General features: G+C 50.5%; 1 protein-coding gene across 2 annotated transcripts in view; it reads left to right on the top strand.

Annotated features, from left to right (window-relative positions):
• The window catches only part of OTOF (otoferlin), a 100,421-nt gene that overhangs the window by 26,223 nt on the left and 50,338 nt on the right, over positions 1–23,860 (top strand). Inside the window, exons 6-16 of one of the 2 annotated variants that reach the window (XM_058020826.1) lie at positions 2,677–2,763; positions 6,294–6,329; positions 8,079–8,114; positions 8,677–8,697; positions 9,503–9,550; positions 12,841–12,870; positions 19,445–19,518; positions 21,145–21,271; positions 21,796–21,850; positions 22,998–23,129; positions 23,510–23,572. In XM_058020826.1, the coding sequence (XP_057876809.1) occupies positions 2,677–2,763; positions 6,294–6,329; positions 8,079–8,114; positions 8,677–8,697; positions 9,503–9,550; positions 12,841–12,870; positions 19,445–19,518; positions 21,145–21,271; positions 21,796–21,850; positions 22,998–23,129; positions 23,510–23,572 (709 nt within the window). The remainder of the gene's footprint in view (positions 1–2,676; positions 2,764–6,293; positions 6,330–8,078; positions 8,115–8,676; positions 8,698–9,502; positions 9,551–12,840; positions 12,871–19,444; positions 19,519–21,144; positions 21,272–21,795; positions 21,851–22,997; positions 23,130–23,509; positions 23,573–23,860) is intronic. The other variant, XM_058020825.1, reaches the window with a different exon arrangement.

Genomic DNA, 23,860 nt, shown 5'->3' with positions numbered 1-23,860 from the left:
TGAGATGGAGGTGGAAGGAAGGCTCTGGAAGTGGGAGAGGGGTACAGTGAAGGCAGAGCTGGGCCCTGGTGTCGCCCACATCTCCCTCGGGAACACCACATTCCCTGGCTGCTCCTCAGAAATCCACCTCTTCCATGGGGATGGATAAAGGAGGACAATCCCTGCATTCCCAAATCATGGAATACCAGAAAACTTCAGGCTGGAAAATCCCTCTGAGAGCACTGAGTCCAAACATTCCCCCAGTGCTGCCAAATCCCTAAATCCACACAGGAGCCCAGCCTGGAGCTGTGAAGCCAAACAGAGCCTTGGAATCAGCTGCTTTTTTCATCCCATTTCCCCCCTCAGGGTTGTCCCATTTTGGATCACATTCCATCTGGGATTATGACTTTATTGTGGCCAAAAAAAGGAAAAAATGGGAAACAGAGGGAATATCCCTCTAATTGCTCACATCCCTCCAAGGCAGTTCATTAACTGTGGGAACTGGTCTGAATCCAGGGAATTTTAAAGCAAATTGGAAACTCGGCATGGTTTTATTTCCCGGCTAGTGAGCCGGGACGAGGCTGAGGGGGAATGTGGTGATGGATTGAACAGGGGGATGTCGGGCAGGGAGCTGGGAATGGCACAGCTGGAAGAAGAGGGGTCTTGGTTTGAAAAGGGTGCTAAGGAAGGCAGGAGCCTCCCCTGAAATGGAAAATGTAAATCCCCTCCCTACAAATTATTATAATTTTTGAAATTAAGGGGTTCTCTGGGAAAGATGTGAGAGCAGGAATAACAGTTCTTTATTAGGGAAAATTAAAAATACAAATGTAATAGTACAAACAAACAAAAACAACAATGGCAGAGTTGTTGACAGGAGCTGCCTCCCTGTGTGTCAGGGTGGTGGCACACTCCCATCGCATGGTGGCTCAGCCCTCCTGCAGTGCCAGCTGTGGTTCTGCTGGAGCAGGGATCCTGCACAAGGGGGGAATTTTCCTCTGAAGTTCCAGGGTGTTGGAGATGGGATTTCCAGGAAGGAATTCCTCTGGAATTCCAGGCCCATCTCTGGAATGCAGTGGAAAAGGAAGCTGCTCCTCTGGGAATGCAGTGGGCAAAGGCTGCTGGAATGTGTGGTGGTATTTGTGGGTCCCCAGGATGAGGGAAGAAATGAAAATCTTGACTCCCTGTTTCAGAAGGTTGATTTATTATTTTATGATATATATTATATTAAAAGGAAATTATATATATTAGAACTACACTAAAATAATAGAGAAAAGATTTCATCAGAAGCCTAGCAAGGAAAAAATGAATGATAAAATCTTGTGACAGCTCAGAGTCCCGATACAGCTGGACCAGTGATTGGTCATTAATTAAAAACAACCACATGAGACCAATCACAGATGCACCTGTTGCATTCCACAGCAGCAGATAACCGTTGTTTACATTTCGTTTCTGAGGCCTCTCAGCTTTTCAGGACAAAAAAATCCTGGCAAAAGGAATTTTCACAAAATACGTCTATAACAGTGGTGTTCCCAGTGTCAGATTGTATCCAGGTAGGAATGTTTGGCTCCTCCCCCTGGGTGGAACATCTCCCAATGAGATGATGGAATTTTATCAGTAACACTCACTGGCCCATGAACAGAAGATAATTAATAATTAATGGCTCATTAACAGCAGAGATCTCCTGGAGGGAGGGTTGGTTGTGGGAGAGATAAAGAAAACTGCCCAATGAACAGAAGATAACTGCCCCACCTCTGACAGATGGAAAATAGAATATACACACCCAAATCACATTTTACACCCCAGGACAGGAGGTCAGGCTGGCTGGGATGGGATATCCAAGTCCTGACTGTGCCACTGGAATTTTGGGATGCAGGGATGGATGCTCCATTCCTCATGGAAGTGTCCAAAGAAAGGTTGGATGAGGTTTGGAGCACCCTGCTATAGTGGAAGTTGTCCCTGACCCTGGCAGGGGTGGGACTGGATGGGATTTAAGGTTACTTCCCACCCAAACCAGTCTGGGATTTGAGGATTCCAGGGAATTTGAGGAATCCAGGGAATTGGAGGATGCTGCTGGGATGGCTCCAGGATGGGTTTTCCCAGTTTCTCATCAGGCGAATCCTGTGGGATGCAGCTCTGTGGGATTAAAGCAGAAAAATTAAGGATCTGGGGAGAGCTCGGAGCCCTTTCCCAAGCCTCAAGGAGCTCCAGGAGAGCTGGAATTTGGGAAAAAGGATGGAAGGCCAGGAGCCAGGGAATGGCTTCCAGTGGGAAAGGGGAACTTGGGATTGTGGGATGTTGGGAAGGAATTCCCAGCTGGGAGGGTAGGGAAGGGCTGGGCTGGAATTCCCAGAGGAGCTGTGGTTGCCCCATTTTAGGAAGAGTTGTGGCGTTTGCCGAGCGTGGGATGTGCAGAGTCGTGTCCTGGATGGGGGCTTCAGGTTGGATTTTGGGAACAATTCCTTCCTGGAAAACGCTGCCCATCCCTGGCACAGGGAAGGGCTGGAATTCCCATCCCTGGTGGTGTTTCTAATCCCTGTGGATGTGGCACTTGGGGATGTGGATCAGGGCTGGCCTGGGCAGCGCTGGGGATGGTAGGACTCAGAGAGCTTTTCCAACCCAAAGGGCTCAGTGATTCCGTGATTTGGGAATCCTGAATCCCGGGAAGGACAGGGTTGATGTTTGCGGCATTCCCACCAGGATGGAAGAGGACGAGATGTATTTCCACAGCGAGGATGAGCTCCTGGGAGAGGGGGATTCCCTGAGCCAGGGGTCCCTGGACACGAGGTAGGGAGAGGCTCCGCAGTGCTGTGGCTGCTCCGTGCCTTTTCCCGATGGATCTCCCACGGGAATTGACCCTGAATTCCCATTCCTGGGCTGCTGGTGGGGAGGAGAAGTGGTGGAACAGCCAGAAAAGCAGCCTTGGAATGGGATCCTGGATGGAGATCGGGATATCGGGACACTGCTGTGCCTTTCTGTCTCCATGTCCTGTCCCCAGATCCCGGGATCAGCCATTCCCATGGGAATGAGCTCCCTGCGTGTGCATGGAAGTTTGTTTGCTGTGGCTTTTCTCGGCGTGACAAAAGAGTTTGGGAAGGAGCCAAAGAAAGGGAATTTCAGGTAAAATCCCAAGGATCGTCCCAGGAGGAGCTCAGCCACAGGAAGGAGCATTTTGGGAAAAGCTCCTGGATTCCTGTGGGATGAGGGATGGTTGGAAGGATGTGGAGGGGCTCTTAATAACAGGATTTAACACTGGATCTGCTTTGGATAGGGCAGAGTTGGACCAGGTGATCCCTGTGGGTCCCTGCCAATGGAAAATATCCCACCCTAACCCATCCCATGGATCCCATCCCATCTCCATCCCCATCCCATCTCCATCCCCATCCCATCCCACTTCCAGCCCCAGCCACAGCCCTTCCCATTATCCTATTATCCCACTACCCCATCCTATCCAATGGATCCCATCCCATCCCAATTTCCCATCCCATCCCATGGATCCCATCCCATCATCCCATTGTCCCATCCCATTCCATTATCCCATTGTCCCATCCCATCCCATCCCATCCTATCCCATCCCATGGATCCCATCCCATCCCATCCCATCTTCATCCCCATCCCCATCCCATGGATCTCATTCCATGGATCCCATCCCACCTCCATCCCCATCCCAATTTCCCATCCCATGGATCCCATCCTATGTATCCCATCCCATCTTCCCATCATCCCATCCCATCCCATTATCCCATCCCCATCTCAATCCATCCTGTTATCCCATCCCATTATCTTATTATCCCACTATCCCATTCCGTCCCATTATCCCATCCCCATCCCATCCCATCCCATTATCCCATTATCACATTATCCCATCCCATCCCATCCAATGCATCCCATCCCATCCAATGCAATCCCCATCCAATCCCCATCCAATCCCCATCCCACCCCACCCCACCCCATCCCAATTTCCTATCCCCTCCCATCTCCATCCCATCCCAATTTCCCATCCCATTATCCCTTTATCCCATTCCATGGATCCCATCCCATTATCCCATTATCACATCCCATTATCCCACCCTACCTTTTCTCTGGCTGGCCCATGGATTCCATTGGATCTTAGGGCAGAGTCCAGGATCATCCTGGATCATCCATTCCAGCACTCCAAGTCAGCCTGGATCGATTCTGGCTGGGAGGGGCAGGAATTCCCTCAGCCCTTCCTCATGGAAGTCAGGGATACAAGGACGAATTTGGGAGAGGGAGATTCCCAAAGCCAAGGCTTTTCAATGAGGTTTTTAGAGATAAAACCTCTAGTTTTAGGTAAAGAGGCACCCATACAAGCAGCAGGATGGGGATGGTGCAGGGAATACTGGAAATACAGGGAATTTCCTGGGATGGGAAAGGTTATCCCCCATCCCAAACAATTCCCAGGTCTCGGCACTTCTGGGGATCATCCATGGGGCATTATCCCTGTTTTCATTGAGAATTCCTGGAGGATTTTGCTCCAAGGAATATCTGGCTTGGGTTTTAGCAAACACATCTGGAACTTACCAGGAATCAGAAAAAAAAAAAAGGAATAAAAGAAAGGAAAGGCAAGAGGTTCCACATTCCAGCTTTTGGGAAGGATCCAAAAATGGTTCACATTCCAAAGGATGTGAACGATTCTTTTGGAATCCAAGGATGGGCTTTGTTTAAAATTCCTTCAGGAACAAAAGTGTCCCAGCCCCTTTGGAAGGCCCTTCCTTCTCCATCACTTACAGATCCCACATCCGGGAAAAACTTGGATCATAAGAATAAAAATAGGAATTCTGGTGTTTCCAGACCTGACAGGAAATTCAGTGGGATGGGAAGGGCTCCTTTTGGGGCCTATCTCAGCCTTCCTCATTCCCATTACCAATCCCATTCCCACTGCCCTTCCTCCAGCCCCGGGATCCCTCTGCATTCCCTGTTTTCCACATGGATGGAAGGTTTGTGTGCAGGGATAGGGAGAAAAAGGGAAGCAGGATACTCAAGGAAAAGTGGGATACACAGGCATGGAATTCCCTGTCCCTGGAATACCACAGGAGCAGCCTCAGGGACCATGGGCCACAGTCCTGGAGAGGGAATTGTGGAACCATGGAATATTCTGGGTGGGAAAGGATCCTTAAACCTCATCCCTTTCCAAACCCGACACTTCCCACTATCCCAGGCTGCTCCAACCTGGCCTTGGATACTCCCAGGGATCCAGGGGCAGCCACAGCTTCTCTGGGAATTCCATCCCCCCCCCCCTCCCCACCCTCCCAGGGAAGAATTCCTTCCCAAAATCCCATCCAAATTCATCCCTTTGCGGCTTAAACCCTTTCCCCTTTTTCCTGGCATTCCATCCCTTATCCAAAATCCATTCCAGGGCACGGGGACCTGCTTTAACTTTCGTCTTTTCCAGTGACCTATCCCACTATCCCAGGCATTCCCTTCCCTGTTCTGCCTTTCTCCCACCCCATTCCCAGCTTGGAGCCCCTTTTCTACCCAAAAAATCCCCTGGGATTTGGGCATGGATATCCCACAGATATCCTGGAGATCCCAGACTTTGGCAGCAAAAATCCCTCTCTGCCAGATCCAGGACAGCCTTGTCCCATTCCTATGGAACGGAGCATCCACATCAAGGATTTTGGGAATTCTCCTGTGGAGCTGCCAATTCCAGGGCAAGCAGATCCAGCTTTTCCTAGGCCTCTGCTGGATCCAGGCTGATCCCTTGGGAACACAGGGAATTTTCCACCTTTGTCCCCTCTTTCCCAGGGAACGTGTGACCCTCCTGTGTCTGTAGATCCACGTGGACTTGTCTGCTTGGGAATTTCCCATAATTGGGGAATTTCCATGCAATCAGGACCGCCCCATGGAGCAATCCTGCAGCTTTCCAAGGGATGGGAAGAGCTTTCCATCACTGGGATGATGGCAGAGCTTCCCGAGGTTTTCCAAGGGCTGGGAATTCCTTTTTCCACCTTCCAAGAATCCTGGCACAGGATACAGCACCCACCCATTCCCACTTTTCCTTTGGGATTTGAGCAAATCCATCCCAAAGAAAAGGAAAGAGTGGGAAAAGGAGGTCAGGCAGGAGGGAACTACTTGGAAAAGGTGGAATATTGGCCAAATATCCCCAAAATCTGGTCTGGGACAAACCGAGATGCTGTGGACACAACAGGAAGGGGATCCTGGGATTCCAACCATGCATGGAGTGGTTTGCTGTGCCGGACTGTTCCCAAGTTTTTCCTGGTTTAGAAAAGAATGGAAGAGCCCTTTGTCCTCACATCACAGCCGGAATTTTTCCTCTCTCCCTGTAAATTCCCAAGCCTTGGAGATGAAGCGGAAGAAGATCAGCATTCCAGGTAAATTCCCACAGCAGATCCCCCCTCCCCTTCCAGGGCTGATCCACCTCCAAAGTTCAGCTTTCCAAGGAAAATTCCTTAAATCCAGGATCCACATCAAGACTTGGATGTATTAAATTCCATTTTTGTATTTCCCTGGGGATCCCAAGTTTGGAATCTGCTCATCCCACACAGAATCCAGGGATCAAGGAGCCAGGAATGGGAGGCAGAGCCTTCCCATGTGCCACATCCCTGGAATGGCTTTGGATCCTTGATCCTTTGGGAACTTTAACCAAACAAATCCATGAAAAAAAATCACAGGGAAGGATCCAGAATGAGGAAATAAAGAGATAAAAAATCCAGCCTGGATTAAAAAAAAAAATCCCGGGAGACGGGAGGATGTTAGAACCAGGACAGGGTCCTTCAAAAAGCTAGACTTGAGTTCCAATGAGGAAAGCAGAAAATAAGAGCAAAAATTGGATATTGGGAAGGAACTCCTCCCTGTGAGGGTGGGGAGGGGGTGGGATGGAATTCCCAGAGAAGCTGTGGCTGCTCCTGGATCCCTGGGAACGTCCAAGAGATTGGAGCAGCCTGGGATAGTGGGAGTTGTCCCTGCCCATGGAATAGGGTGAGCTTTAAAACCCTTTCCTACCCAAACCATTATGAAATTTTACAATCCCATGATTTATTCACCAATTTAGACTCACCCTTAGATTCCCAGGAAAAATCAAGAGGAATGAACACTTCCAGAGGTAGTTCAGGAATTGCCAAAACCTGTTTGAGCCCAGCTCCCAACCCCCTGGAAAGTGAGATCCCGGGAAGCACCACCCGATAGGGGCTGTCCTTGAAATATTCATGGCCAGGACAGGGCTGGGAGCCGAAAGGAATCTGCTCCCGGTGAATTATTGATGGAAGCTTTTCTTCCGTGTCCCTGGCGGATCCGAGCCTTGTCCAACTGCCTGTTGCTAATTATCCCTCTGGCACCTGCTCCAAAGCTGGGATCTGTGCCAGGCCTGGGAGAACTTGGGATGAAAATCCCCATTCCCGTTCCCATGTGGATGTGGTGCTTGGGGACATGGAATGGCTGGGAATGGCTGGAATTTGGGAGAGTGGGGAATTCATCCGTGTCCAAAGAGGTAAGAAGGGTCCAAAATGCCCAAATCCATGTGAAATTTGGGCACAGATCTTTGGGATGTTACAGTGCCACCACCAGGATGAACAGGAAGTTTAGGATCTTTTCCATCCTGGGAATAAAAAGTCCCAGTCAAGGTTTTCCATTTTTTTCCACAACTCCTTCATTAAATTTAATTTAATTATGTTAATCATTTAATGTGCCATTAAATTCCTTGGGAAAATATTGCATTTGGAGGATCCTGAAAATCAGGAAAATGTTCAAACCAATGGAGCAGGTTCTGCTGTGGGTCCCAGGGCAGAGCTTTCAGAACCTGGAGATTTTTCCTGGATTCTGGGAATGTAAATTGCCCCCAGCCTGTCCTGGTGGAGATTCCCAGATGGAGCAGAAGAAATGGATAATGCTAGAAGTGCAGATCTGGCCTCCAGCCAGGTTTTTGCAAGGATTTTTCCTGGGAATAGGGGAAGTGGAACACCCTGGGCTGGATGCGCAGCTGGAATTCCCTCCCTGGAGCACCCAGAGCTTGGACACAGCCCCACCCTCCTGGGAAGGGCTGTCCCTGCTCCCTCAGGAATTCTGATGTTGGGATTTGATTGGATTTTTTTTTTTCCTCTCTTTCTCTCCTCTGCCTCACCCAGGATTAAGTTTAACGATGGATACAAGGCAGTGGCAAGGTACCAAAATGTCCTGGTGGGAGGGATCCCAGATTTTGGGGTGGGATCTGGGATTTTGGGGGATTGCTTCCATTCCAGTCCATCCCAGGCCCCCACATCCTACAAACAGGTGCTGGTCCTGGCCATAAACCCAGGATTTGGGATCCAGCTCAGCCTCATCCTGTGCTCCCTCTGCACCGTATCCCATATGGTGATACCAGGAATACAGTGCCAGGACACAGGGAAAGTCTTCCCACTGGGAAAGGGAAGCTTGGGGTGGGATATTGGGAAGGAATTCCTGGCTGTGAGGGTGGGAAGGGGCTGAGCAGGAATTCCCAGAGAAGCTGTGGCTGCCTCTGGATCCCTGGAAGTGTCCAAGGCCAGGTTGGAGCACCCTGGGATAGTGGAAGGTTTTAGGATTGGGATTGGATGATCCTTAAGGTCTCTTCCCACCCAAACCATTCCTGGGATTTGAGGATCAGCCTCTCCCCCTGTCCTGCTCCCACTCCCATGGGCTGTGTCCAGTTGGGAATGTTCATTAATTCCTCACCTTCCTCCTCTTGGCTCCGGCTCCTCCCAACAGCGAAGACCCGGAAGATCCCAGGTACGGGATATGGTGTCCCTGCTTTCCTTTGGGAGTGGTGTGTGCATGGAGGGGAGAAGTCCCTGCATGGTGTTTGGATCCAGGGAAATGGCCTTTTCTGGGATTACCCACCCCTGAATTCCCTCTGTCCTTCCTAATCCCAGCAGGGACAAATCTCCTTCCAGTCAGGCACTGCTGAAGGGGCTCCTAGAGTCATGTTTGTATTCTAAGCAATGCATGGATCCTTCCCTTCCCTTCCCTTCCCTTCCCTTCCCTTCCCTTCCCTTCCCTTCCCTTCCCTTCCCTTCCCTTCCCTTCCCTTCCCTTCCCTTCCCTTCCCTTCCCTTCCCTTCCCTTCCCTTCCCTTCCCTTCCCTTCCCTTCCCTTCCCTTCCCTTCCCTTCCCTTCCCTTCCCTTCCCTTCCCTTCCCTTCCCTTCCCTTATTCCATCAATCCATCCATGGATCCATCGCTCCCTTCACCCATTCCATCCATCCATGCACAGACCTATCCATGGGTCCATCCATCCATCCATCCATCCATCCATCCATCCATCCATCCATCCATCCATCCATCCATCCATCCCTTCACCCATTCCATCCATCCATCCCTCCATCCCTGATCCCATCCCTACCAGTGCTGTCCTATCCCTGTTCCCGTTCCCTGGGATCCTTGGCAATCCCGGGCACAGGGATCTCTCCGTCCGGGACCCTCCTGGATTGCCTTTGTTGGTTTGCTCCGTGCATGTGAATAAGTTTTTGGGGGAGAAGGTGGATCAGAGCCCATCCCTGGATCACAACTCATGGAATCACTCCTTTGGATTGCAGAGCCAAGGCCAGAGGGAAAGAGAAAAAACACCTGGCGTTGCCGTTCAGGTATCCCAATTCCCTGATCCCTGATTCCCAGGGCACCCTCTGGCTCCAGGCTCCATCCCCCGGCAGCAGAATCCCCTAGGAACAGCAGCAGGGCAGGACCGTGAGTCCATTTTGCCAAGAAAAGTGCTCCCAACTGAGTTGTTTGAGGGATAAAATGGAAATTTTCCATCTGTGCCCAGGCTGGGACTGTCTGTGGTCACCTTTGACAGGAGAGTTGGACTGGAAGGGCCCTGGGAAAAGGAAAGGACAGAGAGAGGGGAATTTGGCATTGGCTGCTCCACCAGGAGCTTGGGAAAGGATCCTGGATCCTTCAGGAAGTGCAGACACCCACTTGGACACCCTGATCCGAGTGCCAGGAATGCAGTGGATGCAGGAATCAGGAGAGGAAAGAGATGCAGGGAAATACTTGGAGGAGGAGGAGGGAAACAGAGGAAAAAGAGGGATGCGCTTGGAATGCGCCACGTTCCTGCATCCCCCACCCAGGGCATGGTCTCCCTGCAGGAAGAGGGAAAGGGCGCAGGATCTGCACTTCCCTGGCCTCTTTCCCAAGGATGGATCCCAGGGATGGGATATCCCAGACCCTCTGCCAGGGATGAATCCTCAGGGATTGGAATATCCCAGAACCTCTTCCCACCCAGGGATGGATTCCATCCTGACTTCAGGGAACATTCCAGACCCCCTTTCCACCCAGGGATGAGATGTCCCAGACCCTCTGCCCACCCAGGGATGGATCCTCAGGGACTTCGCACCCAGGGATGGATCCCATCCTGACTCCAGGGAACACTCCAGCCCTTTGACCCACCCAGGGATGGGACATTCCCCACCCTCTGCCCACTCAGAGATAGGAGATCCCAGCCCCTCTTCCCACACAGGGATGGATCCTCAGGAATGGGATATCCCAGAACCTCTGCCCACCCAGGGATGGATCCCATCCTGACTCCAGGGAACATTCCAGCTCCCCTGCCCACCCAGGGATGGATCCTCAGGGATGGGATATCCCAGCACTTCTTCCCACCCAGGGATGGAATATCCCAGGCACTGTGTCCACCTAGGGATGGGATATCCCAGCCCCCCTGCCCACCCAGGGATGGATCCTCAGGGATGGGATATCCCAGCCTCCCTGCCCACCCAGGGATGGATCCTCAGGGATGGGACATTCCAGCCCCCCTGCCCACCCAGGGATGGATCCTCAGGGATGGGACATTCCAGCCCCCCTGCCCACCCAGGGATGGATCCTCAGGGATGGGATATCCCAGCCCCTCTGCCCAACCAGGGGTGTGACATCCCAGCCTCTCTTCCCACCCTTGGATGGATCCCATCCTGACTGCAGGGAACATTCCAGCCCCTCTGCCCCCCCCAGGGCAGTTTGGATGGGGAAGGGAAGGAGGGAAGGATCCCAGATTTTGGGGTGGGATCTGGGATTTTGAGGGTACAGCCCATCCCACATCCTACAGACAGGTGCTGGTCCTGGCATAAACCCAGGATTTGGGATCCAGGTCAGCCTCATCCTGTGCTCCCTCTGCACCGTATCTCACATGGTGATACCAGGAATTACAGGGCCAGGACACGAGGAAATCTTCTCATTGGGAAAAGGAAGCTTGGGGTGGGATATTGGGAAGGAATTCCTGGCTGTGAGGGTGGGAAGGGGCTGAGCAGGAATTCCCAGAGAAGCTGTGGAAGGAGGGAAGGATCCTGGATCCTGCCCAGTGAGATCAGCGGGATGTGATCCCTGCCTTGAATCCCATCTCCAGTGTGTGTCCAGCAGGACCTGGACCAGATCCCTGAGCTCCAGGAGAAAGGCTGGAATGATTGAATTCCTCTCCTGGCAGCTTTTCCAATGCTGAGCCGGGGCTCGCTGCTCCCAGGAGGAGCTCAGCTGGCAGGGGAATCACTTTCCCCTTTCTGCTCCCACGGCAGGAGTCGGGACAGGGAAAAAATAGGAATTCTTGGATCAGAGATCAGAGCAGGTTGATCCCTGCCCGTGCTGCTCTTCCCCGTTTCCCTCCCATGCCCCGTTTGATTTTGAATTCCTTCGGAATTCTCCCAAAACCCAGGAACACTTCACTATTTGATTTTTTTCCTGGATGGTTTTCCAGCAGGTCGGGCACAAGGAGTTGGAATTTCAGGTTCTGAAATCTGTCCCTTGTCTCCTGTCCCCAGCCTGGCGGAGGAGCCGGTGTAATTAACTCCAGGCTCCTTAATTATTTCCCGAGCTGCTTAATTGCTTTCTCCTCCCCAGTTGCTGCAGGACAATGAGGGCGATTAACGGGGGAGAGATAAGGAGGGGAGGGAAACGGGGAGAGAAGCAGGAGCGGGGAGGAAAACAGGGAAGAAAATAAATCGGAATGAAGGACCGGGGAGAAAAACAGGGAAGAAAATAAATAGAGAAGAAGGACTGGGGAGGAAAATAGGGAAGCAGGAGTCGGGAAGAAAACAGGGAGGAAAATAAATAGGGAAGAAAACAAATAGAGAAGAAACACAGGGGAGGAAAAGAGGGAAGCAGGACCTGGGAAGAAAACAGGGAGGAAAGCAGGGAGGAAAACAGAGGAGAAGGACCAGGAAGGAATGTAGAGAGGAAAATAAATAGGGAAGAAGGACTGGGGAGAAAAACGGGGAGAAAAATAGGGAGGAAAACAGGGAACAAGACTCAGGAGGAATATGGGGGAAAACAGAAAGGAAAACAGGGAGAAAAAGAGGGGAGCAGGACCGGAGTGGAAAACAGAGAGGAAAATAGGGATGCCGGTCCAGGGAGGAAAATGGAGAGAAGTGGGATCCAAGAGGAAAACAGGGAGGAAAATAAATAGGAGAGAAAGACTGGAGAAGAAAACAGCTTCCCAGACCCAGGAATAAAATCCAGGAATCCCACTTGTCCTGCATTAACAGCCCCAAACAAAAATCCAGGGAATTTCCCTCACTTCCAGCTCCGCTGCTGGGAGTTGGGATCTCCTAAGCCATGCAGGGACGTTTCCCACCTAAATTTTAAGCTGAGAGAGAGGAAGTTTGGACGGGATATTGGGAAGGAATTCTTTCCTGTGAGGGTGGGGAGGGGCTGGGATGGATTTCCCAGAGAAGCTGTGGCTGCCCCTGGATCCCTGGAAGTGTCCAAAGCCAGGCTGGACATTGGGGTTTGGAGCATGTTGGGATAGTGGAAGTTGTACCCACCACAGCAGGGGCGGGGTTATGGATTTTAAAGGTCCCTTCCCACCCAAAGCATTTCACGATTCCCTGATTCCTCAGTCACTGAAGTTTGTTTGCCTTTTATTCCCTCAATATTCCACCACCGGCTCCAGCAAAGGCAAGGAGAAGACCAAGGAGAACAAGTAGGTTTGATCTCCCTGCTCCTCCTCCTCTTCATTCACACTTTTCCAGCTAAACCACTTGGTTTGCTCTTCCTGCTCCTCCTCCTCTTCATTCCCACTTTTCCCAGCTGATCCAGGTGGTTTGCTCTCCCTACTCCTCCTTCTCCTCCTCTTCATTCCCACTTTTCCCAGCTGATCCAGTTGCTGTGCTCTGCCTTCCTCTAAAGCCAGACCTATCCACCCTAGAAAAACTTGGTTTTCTTGAATGTGTGGCCTCAGGGAATATTTATCAAAAAAAAAAAAAAAAAAAAAACCAAGGAAAATTTATCCAGCAAAATCTTTGGAGTATGGCAGTGCCTGAAGGGAACTGAGAGACCTTGAGGGATCCATAGGGATCGGATGGAGGGAGATTCCCAGGCTGGACATGGACAGGACAGGAGAAGTCTGGATGCAGACAGGATTTACATCCAGCTTTTCTTTGGATTTCAGGAAAAATCAGGAAAAGGTTCTTCCCCCAGAGCTGGCTGGGCTCTGGAACAGCTCCCCAGGGAATGGTGACATTCCCAGAGCTCCAGGAGCAATGGGACAGGGACAGGGTGGGACTGCTGGGGTGTCCTGGGCAGGATTTGGATCCATGATCCCGTTTGGTCCCTTTCCACTTGGGAATTCCATGATCCGACAGCTCCTGTGCCCACATTAGGCTGCCAGGTTTCTTCAGCTCCTTCCTTTCTTTCATCCCCAACAATTTTCATGGATAGCAGAGCAGGATGTTCCCCCAAAACCCAGATCCTCTGGCTCAAATTTAAACTCAGCTGCAGGGAATGATCCTGGAATCATATCCAGGGAGTTCCCCATCTGAGAGACCTCTCCTGGTTCCCATTCCTTGTTTTGTGGTTTTGGGATCAATTCATGGCACATCCCATGGATGGATCCTCCCAAATAATGGGATGAAGCAGGAGGTGGAGATGAGGTGGAGAAGGAGGGAAATGTCCTGAAGCAGAGTCAGGAAAAATGGGAAGAGATCTCCCAGCTCTGGTCCTTCCTCTGGGAAGAAGCACAAAGGGATTGAGGGTTGGGATCTTCCCAAGGGTGTAGGATGGACCCAGCAGTGGGATCTGTCCTGTGGAAGAACTCCTGGCAGGTGGAATTCCCGCAAGGAAATGAGCCATGGGAATGCTGTTCCCTGCTCCCAGCCTCCAGTAAAATGCAGTGATTAAAATGTCCTTTTATCCATGGATAATTCAGCAGTAACGGGATCTTTAACTGGAAACTGGCCAGGACAGAGGCTGCTCCCAAATCCCTGCTGTGGCTCCAGAATCCCTGTGGATTTTGGAGATCCCCACAAGGTGAAATCCTAAAGGACAAAGCCAAGAGGAGCAGCAGGAGGGTTTGTGGAACTGGAGATGATCCATGCTTAATCCCAATCCCATATTAGAGCCCAGAAAATCCATGGGAAGAGGCTGGCTGGAATGTCTGATGTCTAACATGGATTCAAACTTCCTTGGATGTTCTTCCAACTGCCAGTAAAAGACAGTGATCAAAATGTCCTTTTATCCATGGATAATTCACCATTAATGGGATCTTCAACTGGAAGCTGGCCAGGAAGGAGGCTGCTCCCAGCTCCCTGCTGTGGCTCCAGAATCCATGTGCAATCTGGAGATCCCCACAAGAAGATGATCCTGGTTCAATCCCATATTAGACCCCAGAAAATACATGGGAAGAGGCTGGCTGGTGTCTAACATGGATTTAAACTTTCTTGGAAATTCTTCCAACTCCCAGTAAAGGGCAGTGGATAAAATGTCCTTTTATCCATGGATAATTCACGAGTAATGGGATCTTTAACTGGCCAGGACAGAGGCTGCTCCCAGCTTCCTGCTGTGGCTCCAGAATCCCTGCGGATTCTGGATATCCCCACAAGGCAAAATCCCAAAGGACAAAGTCAAGGGGAGCAGCTTGAGGGTTTGTGGAAGTGGAGATGATCCATGCTCAATCCCATATTAGAGCCCAGAAAATCCATGGGAAGAGGCTGGCTGTAATCTCTGGTGTCTAACACCGATTTAAACTTTATTAGAAGTTCTTCCAACTCCCAGTAAAGGGAGATGATCCATGCTCAATCCCATTTTAGACCCCAGAAAATCCATGAGGAGAGGCTGGCTGGGATTTCTGGTGTCTAACATGGATTTAAACTTCCTTGGAAATTCTTCCATCTCCCAGTAAAGGGCAGTGATTAAAATGTCCTTTTATCCATGGATAATTCACCAGTAATGGGATCTTTAACTGGAAGCTGTCCGGGACAGAGTCTGCTCCCAAATCCCTGCTGTGGTTTCAGAATCCCTGTGGATTCTGGAGTTCCCCACAAGGCAAAATCCTGAAGGACAAAAGGAGCAGGAGGAGGGTTTGGGGGACTGGAGGTGATCCATGCTTAATCCCAATCCCATTTTAGACCCCAGACAATCCATGGGAAGAGGCTGGCTGGAATCTCTGGCATCAAACATGGATTTAAACTTCCTTGGAAATTCTTCCATCTCCCAGTAAAGGGCAGTGATTAAAATGTCCTTTTATCCATGGATAATTCACCAGTAATGGGATCTTTAACTGGAAGCTGTCCAGGACAGAGGCTGCTCCCAGCTCCCGGCTGTGGCTCCAGAATCCCTGCGGATTGTGGAGAACCCCATTGGTGAAATCCTGAAGGACAAAAGGAGCAGGCTTGTGGAAGTGGCGATGATCCATGCTCAATCCCAATCTCATATTAGATCCCAGAAAGTCCACGGGAAGAGGCTGGCTGGAATCTCTGGTGTCTGACATAGATTTAAACTTTCTTGGGAGTCCTTCACACTCCAAACTTGCTGGAACCCAGGTGGGATGTGTTGTGATGGGGCAGCAGCAGCTTTTCCAGAACCTGGGTTCTTCAGGAAAGCAGGAGAAGGGCGGGTGATGGCCCAGGAGGGCTCTCGGTGCCATGGTGGCAGCTCAGGTTCCGCAGGTGCGCGGATCCTCATGGAATATTCATGCGGAGACGGTGTCAGCTCTCCGCCAGCCCCCGTGTCCCACCGGCGCCGTCGGGAGCGTGGCGGGAGCATTGGGAAGATCCCACAAAAACCCCACTGTGCCCACTGAGGAGACTTGGAGGGATTCCCCATCCCTGCTCCGTCCCCTCCAGCGCTGGGATGGATGTCCCACGATAGAGGCTCCGCCATTCCCACCTCGGATATTCCAGAACCTTCTCCTGCAGGGCTGGGTGAAGGTAGAAGTCGGGATGGGAAGGGGGAGGTGTTTGGGATTGGGCAGGGCTTGCCCAGCTTGGGAAAGGGACGGGTGGGGATCGGGAAGGGGCTGGGGATTGGGATGAGGCCCTGGGATGCTGCTCTGGAACTTTTGGGATGGCTCCGTCTTCATCCTCATCCTGCTCCTTCCCTTCTTCCCAGCACCTGCTAAGTGCTGCCAAAATCCACCAAAACCCTCAGAACTCTACAAAACCCACCAAAAAAAACCGCTGCTTCAGAATTTATTTCTTTTTCTCTTTTTTTTTTCCACTTATTCCTTTTCCCCTCCATTTTTCCTGGTTTTTTTTTTTTCCCTCCCTTTTTCCTGCCCTTTTTTCCCCTGGTGCTTTCTCCTGTTTGTTTGGAGTTTTTTTTCCTGCTTTATCCTTGACAGGTTTTTTTATCCCAACAGTTTTCTTTCCAAATGATTTTTCTTTCCTCTCTTTTTTCCCTTTTTTTCCCCCTGCTGATTCCTCCTGGGGTTTCTTTCCCAAATTTTTCTGAGCATTTTTCCTTTTCTTTTTTTTTTTTTACTTTCTCTCTGATCTTCCCTCAGGTTTTCCCCCTCTCCGTCCCATTTTATTTTCCCTCTATTTTTTTCCCCCATCTTTTTCTTTTTTTCCCCCTGCTTATTCCTCCTAGGGTTTTTTCCTAATTTTTTCTGTGGTTTTCCCTTTTTCTTTTCTATTCTCCCCCCCTCATTTCCCCACCCCAATTTTTCCTCTGTTTTTCTCCTCCATTTTTGCCTCCCCATTTTTCCTTCACAGTTCCCCCCCTTTTTTCCCTGTTTCTTTTCTTCTCTATTTTCCCCTCTATTTTTAAATTTTCCTCCTTTCTTTTTCCTTTTCTCATTTCACTTTTTTGTCCTATTTCCTTTCCTCCTCTTTTCTTTACTTCCCCTTTTCCCCTTTTTTCTTTTTTGTTACTTTTCCCAATGTTCTTTATTTTACCTTTTTCATTTTAACCCTTCTTCCCCTCTCTTCTTTTTCCCTTTTTTTCCTCTTTCCCTCTTTTTTCTTTCCTTTTTCACCTTCCCCCAGCACCCTCCAAACCCCTTTATTCCCTTCCCAAAATTCCCTTCCCTGCTGGGCACGGACACAGCACCTGAACCTCTATTCCATATTTTTATTTTCTGGATTTTTCCCTCTGATCCACCTCACCCTGTGGAGGTCCCAGATTTTCCCCATTCCCAGGTGTGGTTTTTTCACACCTTGGATAAGATGATTAATCCCAGTTCTTTTCCACGCATCACCCCAAATCGATCATCATCATTTTACTGTCAGGAACATCTGAGGGATCCAAATCCTTGTTGTCTGTGGATTTGGCAGCTGGGAGAGGACCCTGATGGAATTTTCCATGCTGAGTCCATCACCAGCTGCTCCTCACTTTGGTTTTCCTTCCCAAGAAACCTCAGAAATTCCCAGGACAGTGATTTTTATCAAATCCATTTGTTAAATGGATTTGACAAAAATTTGATTAATTTTATCCAATCCATTTAACAAATGGAAGCTCTGGGACTGGAAGGGATTTGTTTTCTTTTTTTTTTTGCTCTCCATTTTTTGAGAATTTCATGGAAAAGAAAGGAATCTAATCCAACCAACCGGGAGGTGTGGCTGGAAGGGCAGAGAATTATCTGGGAGCAGAATTCCAGAGCCTGAGCCGTGATTCCAACATTTCCTCGTTAAATAAATCAATTTGAAAACAGCTCCAAAGGGTCCCATGCCCTGGGTGTTCCCCGGTGGGATTACAGACATGGAATCCTCATCCTTAACTTTTCTCCTCTGATCCATGGAAAAAATGGAGCATCCTGGGAATAAATCATAGCTTCCATAGGCCTAGGTGCTGCTTTAGTCCCATATTTAAATACTGAATCTTATCCCAACCTTATCCCCTCCCTCCAATATGTTATTTTCCCATTCTCCTTAATTTTCTTCCTGCTTTCTCTGGCTCTCTCTGTGGCCTGGAGACTTCTGGTGGTGATTTCCAACCAGGACTCAGTTCCAGGGATTTTTCCTAGTGAAAAAATTCCCAAGGGTAAAACGTGACCCTTCAGCTCCGTCCAGAGGTGGGACTGGGAAATCCCACAGGGTCCGTATGGTTTCCTTTTGGAACAACATCCCAGTCCTGCAGAATCCAGGAACTCTGGATCCCCTGGATCCCCTGGCCTGGAAGCAAGGTGAGGTCCAGGCTGGAGATGTGGTCCTGGATGGAGATTAGATTTTGATTGAAAGTGAGGAAAAGTCCAGGTTGGAGGTGACTTTTTGTTCTAGCGGGAAGTGGATCCCAGCTTGGGATCCCAGTTTGGAGGTGAGGTGTCCAGGCTGGAGGTGAGGTGAGTTCCCAGCTGGAGGTGAACTCCAGACTGAAGGTGATGAAAGCTCCATCCTGGACATGAGGTCTGGGTCAGGCTGGAGGTGAGGAAAGGTCCAGTTCTGAGGTGAGGTCAAGGCAGGAGTTGAGGTCCCAGTGGGAGGGGAGGTCCAGGTTGGAGGTCAGGTTGATCTTGAAGTGAGGTCCCAGGCTGGAGATGAGGTCCCAGGCTGGAGATGAGGTCCCAGGCTGGAGATGAGGTCCTAGGCTGGAGATGAGGTCCCAGCTGGAGATGAAGTTCTTCTTGGAGGTGAGGTCCAGGCTGGAGGTGTGATCCTGGCTGGAGGTCCCCTGTTACTTCCAAGAACATCTCCAGCAAACCTGCAAATGTTCCTCCCTTTCCAGTGATGGGAATTCTCCAATTAAAAACATTCCTTTTTCATGGGTGGGGGAAGTGTTGGGGTGTCTGAATTTTGGGGTGTGGTGTCTGAATTTTGGTGTGTCTGCATTTTGGGGTGCCAGAATTATGGGATGTCTAAATTTTGGGATGTCTGAGCTTTGGGGTGTCTGAATTTAGGGGTGTCTGAATTTAGGGGTGTCTGAATTTAGGGGTGTCCGAATTTTGGGGTGTTTGAATTTTGGGGTATTTTAATTTTCAGCTGTCTGAATTTTCAGGATGTTTGAATTTTGGGGTGTTTCATTTTTAGTAGTTTCATTTTCTGGTGTCTTGGAAAGAAATTCCATGGACTGGTCGGGAGAGATGAGGAGTAGGAACACAACTGGGACCCCCAGCAAGGGGTTATCCCAAGCTGAGGCATTCCCAGATAAAAAATGGGATCCAGGATTCCAGGGCAGTGAATTCCACTCTCTATTCTGACACTCTGGAATATTTCCTGCTCTGTTTTTCAGCTGACATTTCCTCTTTCCCTTTTGGAAAAAAACCCCCTCCTTTTCCCATGTCCTAGAAAACATGAAAAATACAGAAATTAACAGGGATTTTTATTCTCCCTCTCTTCATCCAGAGCTGGCAAAGGAGTTTTTTCAGCCATGAAGCTTGGAAAGACACGTCCATCCAAGGATGAACATCGGAAACAAGGTACGGTCATGGAATGACGGCGTATTCCTGGAATTGCAGTGGTGGGAGAGGAAGGGCTGCCTGTTCTGTTCCCTGGGCTCTGCACGGAGGTGGGGCTGGAATTGGACACCTCTGGAAAGGCAGGAGAGGGCAGCGATTGGAAATTCATGGCTGTTTCCATTCAGAGCCGAGGATCAGTTTTCCACAGCAAAGAAAAGCAGGAATGTGCGTTTACAGGCAGAGAAAAGCCTTGGAAAAAGTTTGGGTTGTGGTTCTGGGAAAACTTCCCCCATTTCCCAGCCAGGCTTCAGGCTAGGAAAAGGGAATTTTGCCTGGGATGCTGACATGGAAGCCTGGATGCTCTTCCCAGAACCTGCATGTTCCCTTTGTGATTAAAGATTCCAGCAGGACCATGGGAAAACACCCAGGATGCAAATGAACAGAGCAGTTGGTCCCATGGAAGCATCTCCACAGGCTGGATTTATCCATGGTCGTGGAATGCTCACTGTGTGGTGTGGGCAGCGCTGCAGGGCTGGGAGGCTCCTGGTCCCACCTTTCCCAGGAACCTCCAGCTGTCCCTGGGCTGGGATGATGGTGATCCCAACCCTTGGCCACTGGATAAGGGATGGGTGGATGTCCTGGACCTGCTGCCTGCTGGCCAAGCCGGCATTCCCAACATTCCGTGGGTGCTTCCCTCCCATCCAGACTCTTCTCCAGCTTAGATCAGCTCTAACCTGTCCTTGGACGCTTCCAGGGATGGAGCAGCCACAGCTCCTCTGGGAATTCCAGCCCAGCCCCTCCCCACCCTCCCAGCCAGGAATTCTTTCCCAATATCCCACCCCAAGCTCCCCTTTCCCAGTGGGAGCCATTCCCTGTGTCCTGTCCCTCCATCCCTTGTCCCCAGTTGCTCTCCAGCTCTCCTGGAGCCCCTCTAGGCCCTGCAAGGGGCTTTGGGGTCTCCCTGGATCCTTCCCTTCTCCAGTTGGACATTCCCAGCTCTCCCAGCCTGGTTCCATGGCTGAGGGACTCCAGCCCTGGAGCAGCTCCGTGGTCTCCTCTGGACCAACTCCAGCAGCTCCATGATCATGCCATGCCAAGGATCCCAGAGCTGGAGGCAGCAATTCCCAGCTCCTGGCTCAGTCTTAATCTCCTGGCTGAGTCAAGGACCCCCTTTCCCTCAGGAAAGGAACATTCCAGCAACTTCTTCCAATAGAAACCCAGGCATGGGCACGTGCCGGTGGGATCTCAGCTCCTGCAGCAGTTTTTCCTCCTGGGAATGACCCATTTCTCCCATTTTTTTCACCCCTCTCTCCTCAAAACCAGGGAATTGGTTGTCTTTGCACCAACTCATGCACTCCTCAGATCTCCAGCTCTTCCTCAAATGCTCTTTCACCCCCTAAATTCAGGGTGCTGTCATTATTCCTTATTTTTCTTCCTTAAGACTCTCCACAGGAATTCTGCCCGGATGGAATTCCATGTCATCTCTTTGATAACCCCTCTTCCGAGCAGGTTGCCCGAGACCCGACCTGGTCCCCATTGTTTTTGTGCTCCCAGCCGAGGGGATGGATTGGTTTCCCTTCTCCCAGCCTTTAATTATTCACCGCTGGAAATGAAAACCGGAGCCATTCCTTTGTCCCCTTCCCGCAGATGATCCGGCTGTTCTGGAAACAGAAGACCTGGATAGAAAGGCCATGAGATACGGAGCAGGCCTGGAGCCAGACACCATCTCCCTGGCCTCTGTCACCGCTGTCACCACCAATGTCTCCAACAAAAGGTGAGATCCGGGGTTGGAATTGTGCCAGCGGGAGGTGAGGACGGACATCCCAAAAAATGAGTGATCCCTGACATAGGGAATGTTGTAAATCATTGTCCCACAGAACCAGTGGGATGTTTTTTTTGGAATATCTGACCCACAGCAGTGATCGCCAAATTTCTGTGGAGCCTCCCAGCTCCCAGGGTTGGAGGAGCATTGAGGGTGGCCCTGCCCTTGTAGTGAAAGGGACCTTGGACATGAACCTGGAGGGACAGGACACAGGGAATGGCTTTCCACTGCCAGAGGGCAGGGATGGATGGGATATTGGGAATTAGGAATTGTTCCCTGAGAGGGATTGGGATGGAATTCCCAGAGAAGCTGTGGCTGCCCCATCTCTGGAAGTGTCCCAGGCCAGGTTGGACAGGGCTTGGATTGGTGGTGTCAGACTCTGGATGATCTTCAAGGTGCCTTCCAACACAAACCATTCCATGATTCCGTGAACTCCACCCATGGTTTCACCAAGGGTTTCTTCTGCCTCTCCCAAGGTCCAAGCCCGACATCAGGATGGAGCCGAGTGCCGGGAGGCCCATGGATTACCAGGTAGGTGACACCTAGGTATGGCCCTCAGGGTCACAACCTGGGCTTGGGGACACCGTTTGCAGGGACTGAGTTCCTGGTGGGTCTCAACTCACTGGGCTTGGATCCAGGGCATCCCAAGAGCTGGAATTTCACTGGTGGAGCCCTAAACTCAGGATTAAATGATTGACTGGGTTTTTTGTCCAGCATGTAAAACCCAGACAGCCCAAAATAAGCCCAAATTAAACCCAAATTAAGCTCTTTTTGAGGTTGTCTCTGGAATTTCTCCTTGGAGCAACCTGGGATAGCAAAATGTGTTCCTGCCCCTGGCAGGGAGTGGAATGGATTGAGCTTTTAGCTCCCTCCCAGTTCCAACCAATCCATGATCCCATTGTGTTTTCCAGCAGAAATGAAGCCAATGGGATCGGTCTCTCTGATCCCACAGCTTGGGTTAAATCCATTCAATTTTCCAATGGAAGTGAAGCCAGTGGAATCGGCTTCTCTGATCCCACAGCTTGGTTGAATCCATTGGATTTTCCAGCAGAAGTGAAGCCAATGGGATCGGTTTCTCTGATCCCACAGCTTGGTTGAATCAGTTGGATTTTCCAGCAGAAGTGAAGCCAATGGGATTGATCTCTCTGATCCCACAGCTCATGTTAAATCCCGTTGTGTTTTCCAGCAGAAGTGAAGCCAATGGGATTGATCTCTCTGATCCCACAGCTCATGTTAAATCCTGTTGTGTTTTCCAGCAGAAGTGAAGCCAATGGGATCAGTCTCTCTGATCCCACAGCTCATGTTAAATCCCGTTGTGTTTTCCAGCAGAAGTGAAGCCAATGGGATCAGTCTCTCTGATCCCACAGCTTGGGTTAAATCCATTGGATTTTCCAGTAGAAGTGAACCAATGGGATCGGTCTCTCCGATCCCACAGCTCGGGTTAAATCCATTGGATTTTCCACGTTGGGTGGAGCACCCTCACCATGAGGCTGGAGCAACCGGGATTCCTGGGATCTCCTGCATCCCACACCCTTGCCAGCCCCTCCTCACCTGTATCCCAGTGGGACCAGCAGACCCCATTGCACTGGGAATTCCCCTTGGTCAGAGGTGGGGTGTTGGGGGAAGGTAGCCTGGAGATGCTCCCGGGATGTGGAAATTTGGGAATTCCTCTGCCCAGGTCAGCATCACCATCATCGAGGCCCGGCAGCTGGTGGGGCTCAACATGGACCCCGTGGTGTGCGTGGAGGTTGGGGAGGAGAAGAAATACACGTCCATGAAGGAATCCACCAATTGTCCTTACTACAATGAGGTGGGTCTTGCCCTGGTGCTGCTCTAACCTCTCTGGATTACTCCACCCTCGATCCTGTGATTAATTTTTTATCTGTGGGGTTTTTGGGGGTTAAATTCTTGCTGGAATAAGGAGAAATCTCAAACCATGAGGAGAAACAAACCCCTTGACCTCTGGAATTTTGTGATCAAAGATTCCCAGGTTTTCCCAGAAATCTGAGCTTCCATTGGCTCCCCACACTCGGTGGGGGGATCAGTGATCCATGTGGTCCCATGCTCAATGTTGGGATCAGAGGGATCCATCCCTGCTGGGCCATGGGCACCCCTGGGCAGCCACAGCTTCTCCGGGGGGTTCTCAATCCTGATGGATCCCACCTCTCACCATTCCATTTTCCCTTCCAGTATTTCGTCTTCGATTTCCACGTCCCCCCTGATGTCATGTTCGACAAGATCATCAAGCTCTCCGTAAGTGACCCCAATATCCTTGTCCTTTTTGGGGGGGGGGCTTTGGAAGCAAACCACCCATTTTGGGGATGGATTTAAGGTCCTTGATGTGAGATTCCCAACAGGAATTCTCTTCTGCAGACCCCCAGTCCGTATTTCTGTTCCAACCCTCATTCCTGGCTCCACACATCTCCTGCATTCCCTCTGTCCCTTTGTGGGCTGATCTCTGGTATTCCAGAGATCCAAACCTTGGAATTTATTTATTAGAACCAAACCTTGGAATTTATTTATTTATTCTTGTGGAGAAGA

This window comes from Melospiza georgiana, chromosome 3, assembly GCF_028018845.1.
Source record: "Melospiza georgiana isolate bMelGeo1 chromosome 3, bMelGeo1.pri, whole genome shotgun sequence".
Classification (NCBI taxonomy): domain Eukaryota; kingdom Metazoa; phylum Chordata; class Aves; order Passeriformes; family Passerellidae; genus Melospiza; species Melospiza georgiana.
Note: the sequence above shows the minus strand (reverse complement) of the source record. Positions and strands in the feature narration are given on the sequence as shown.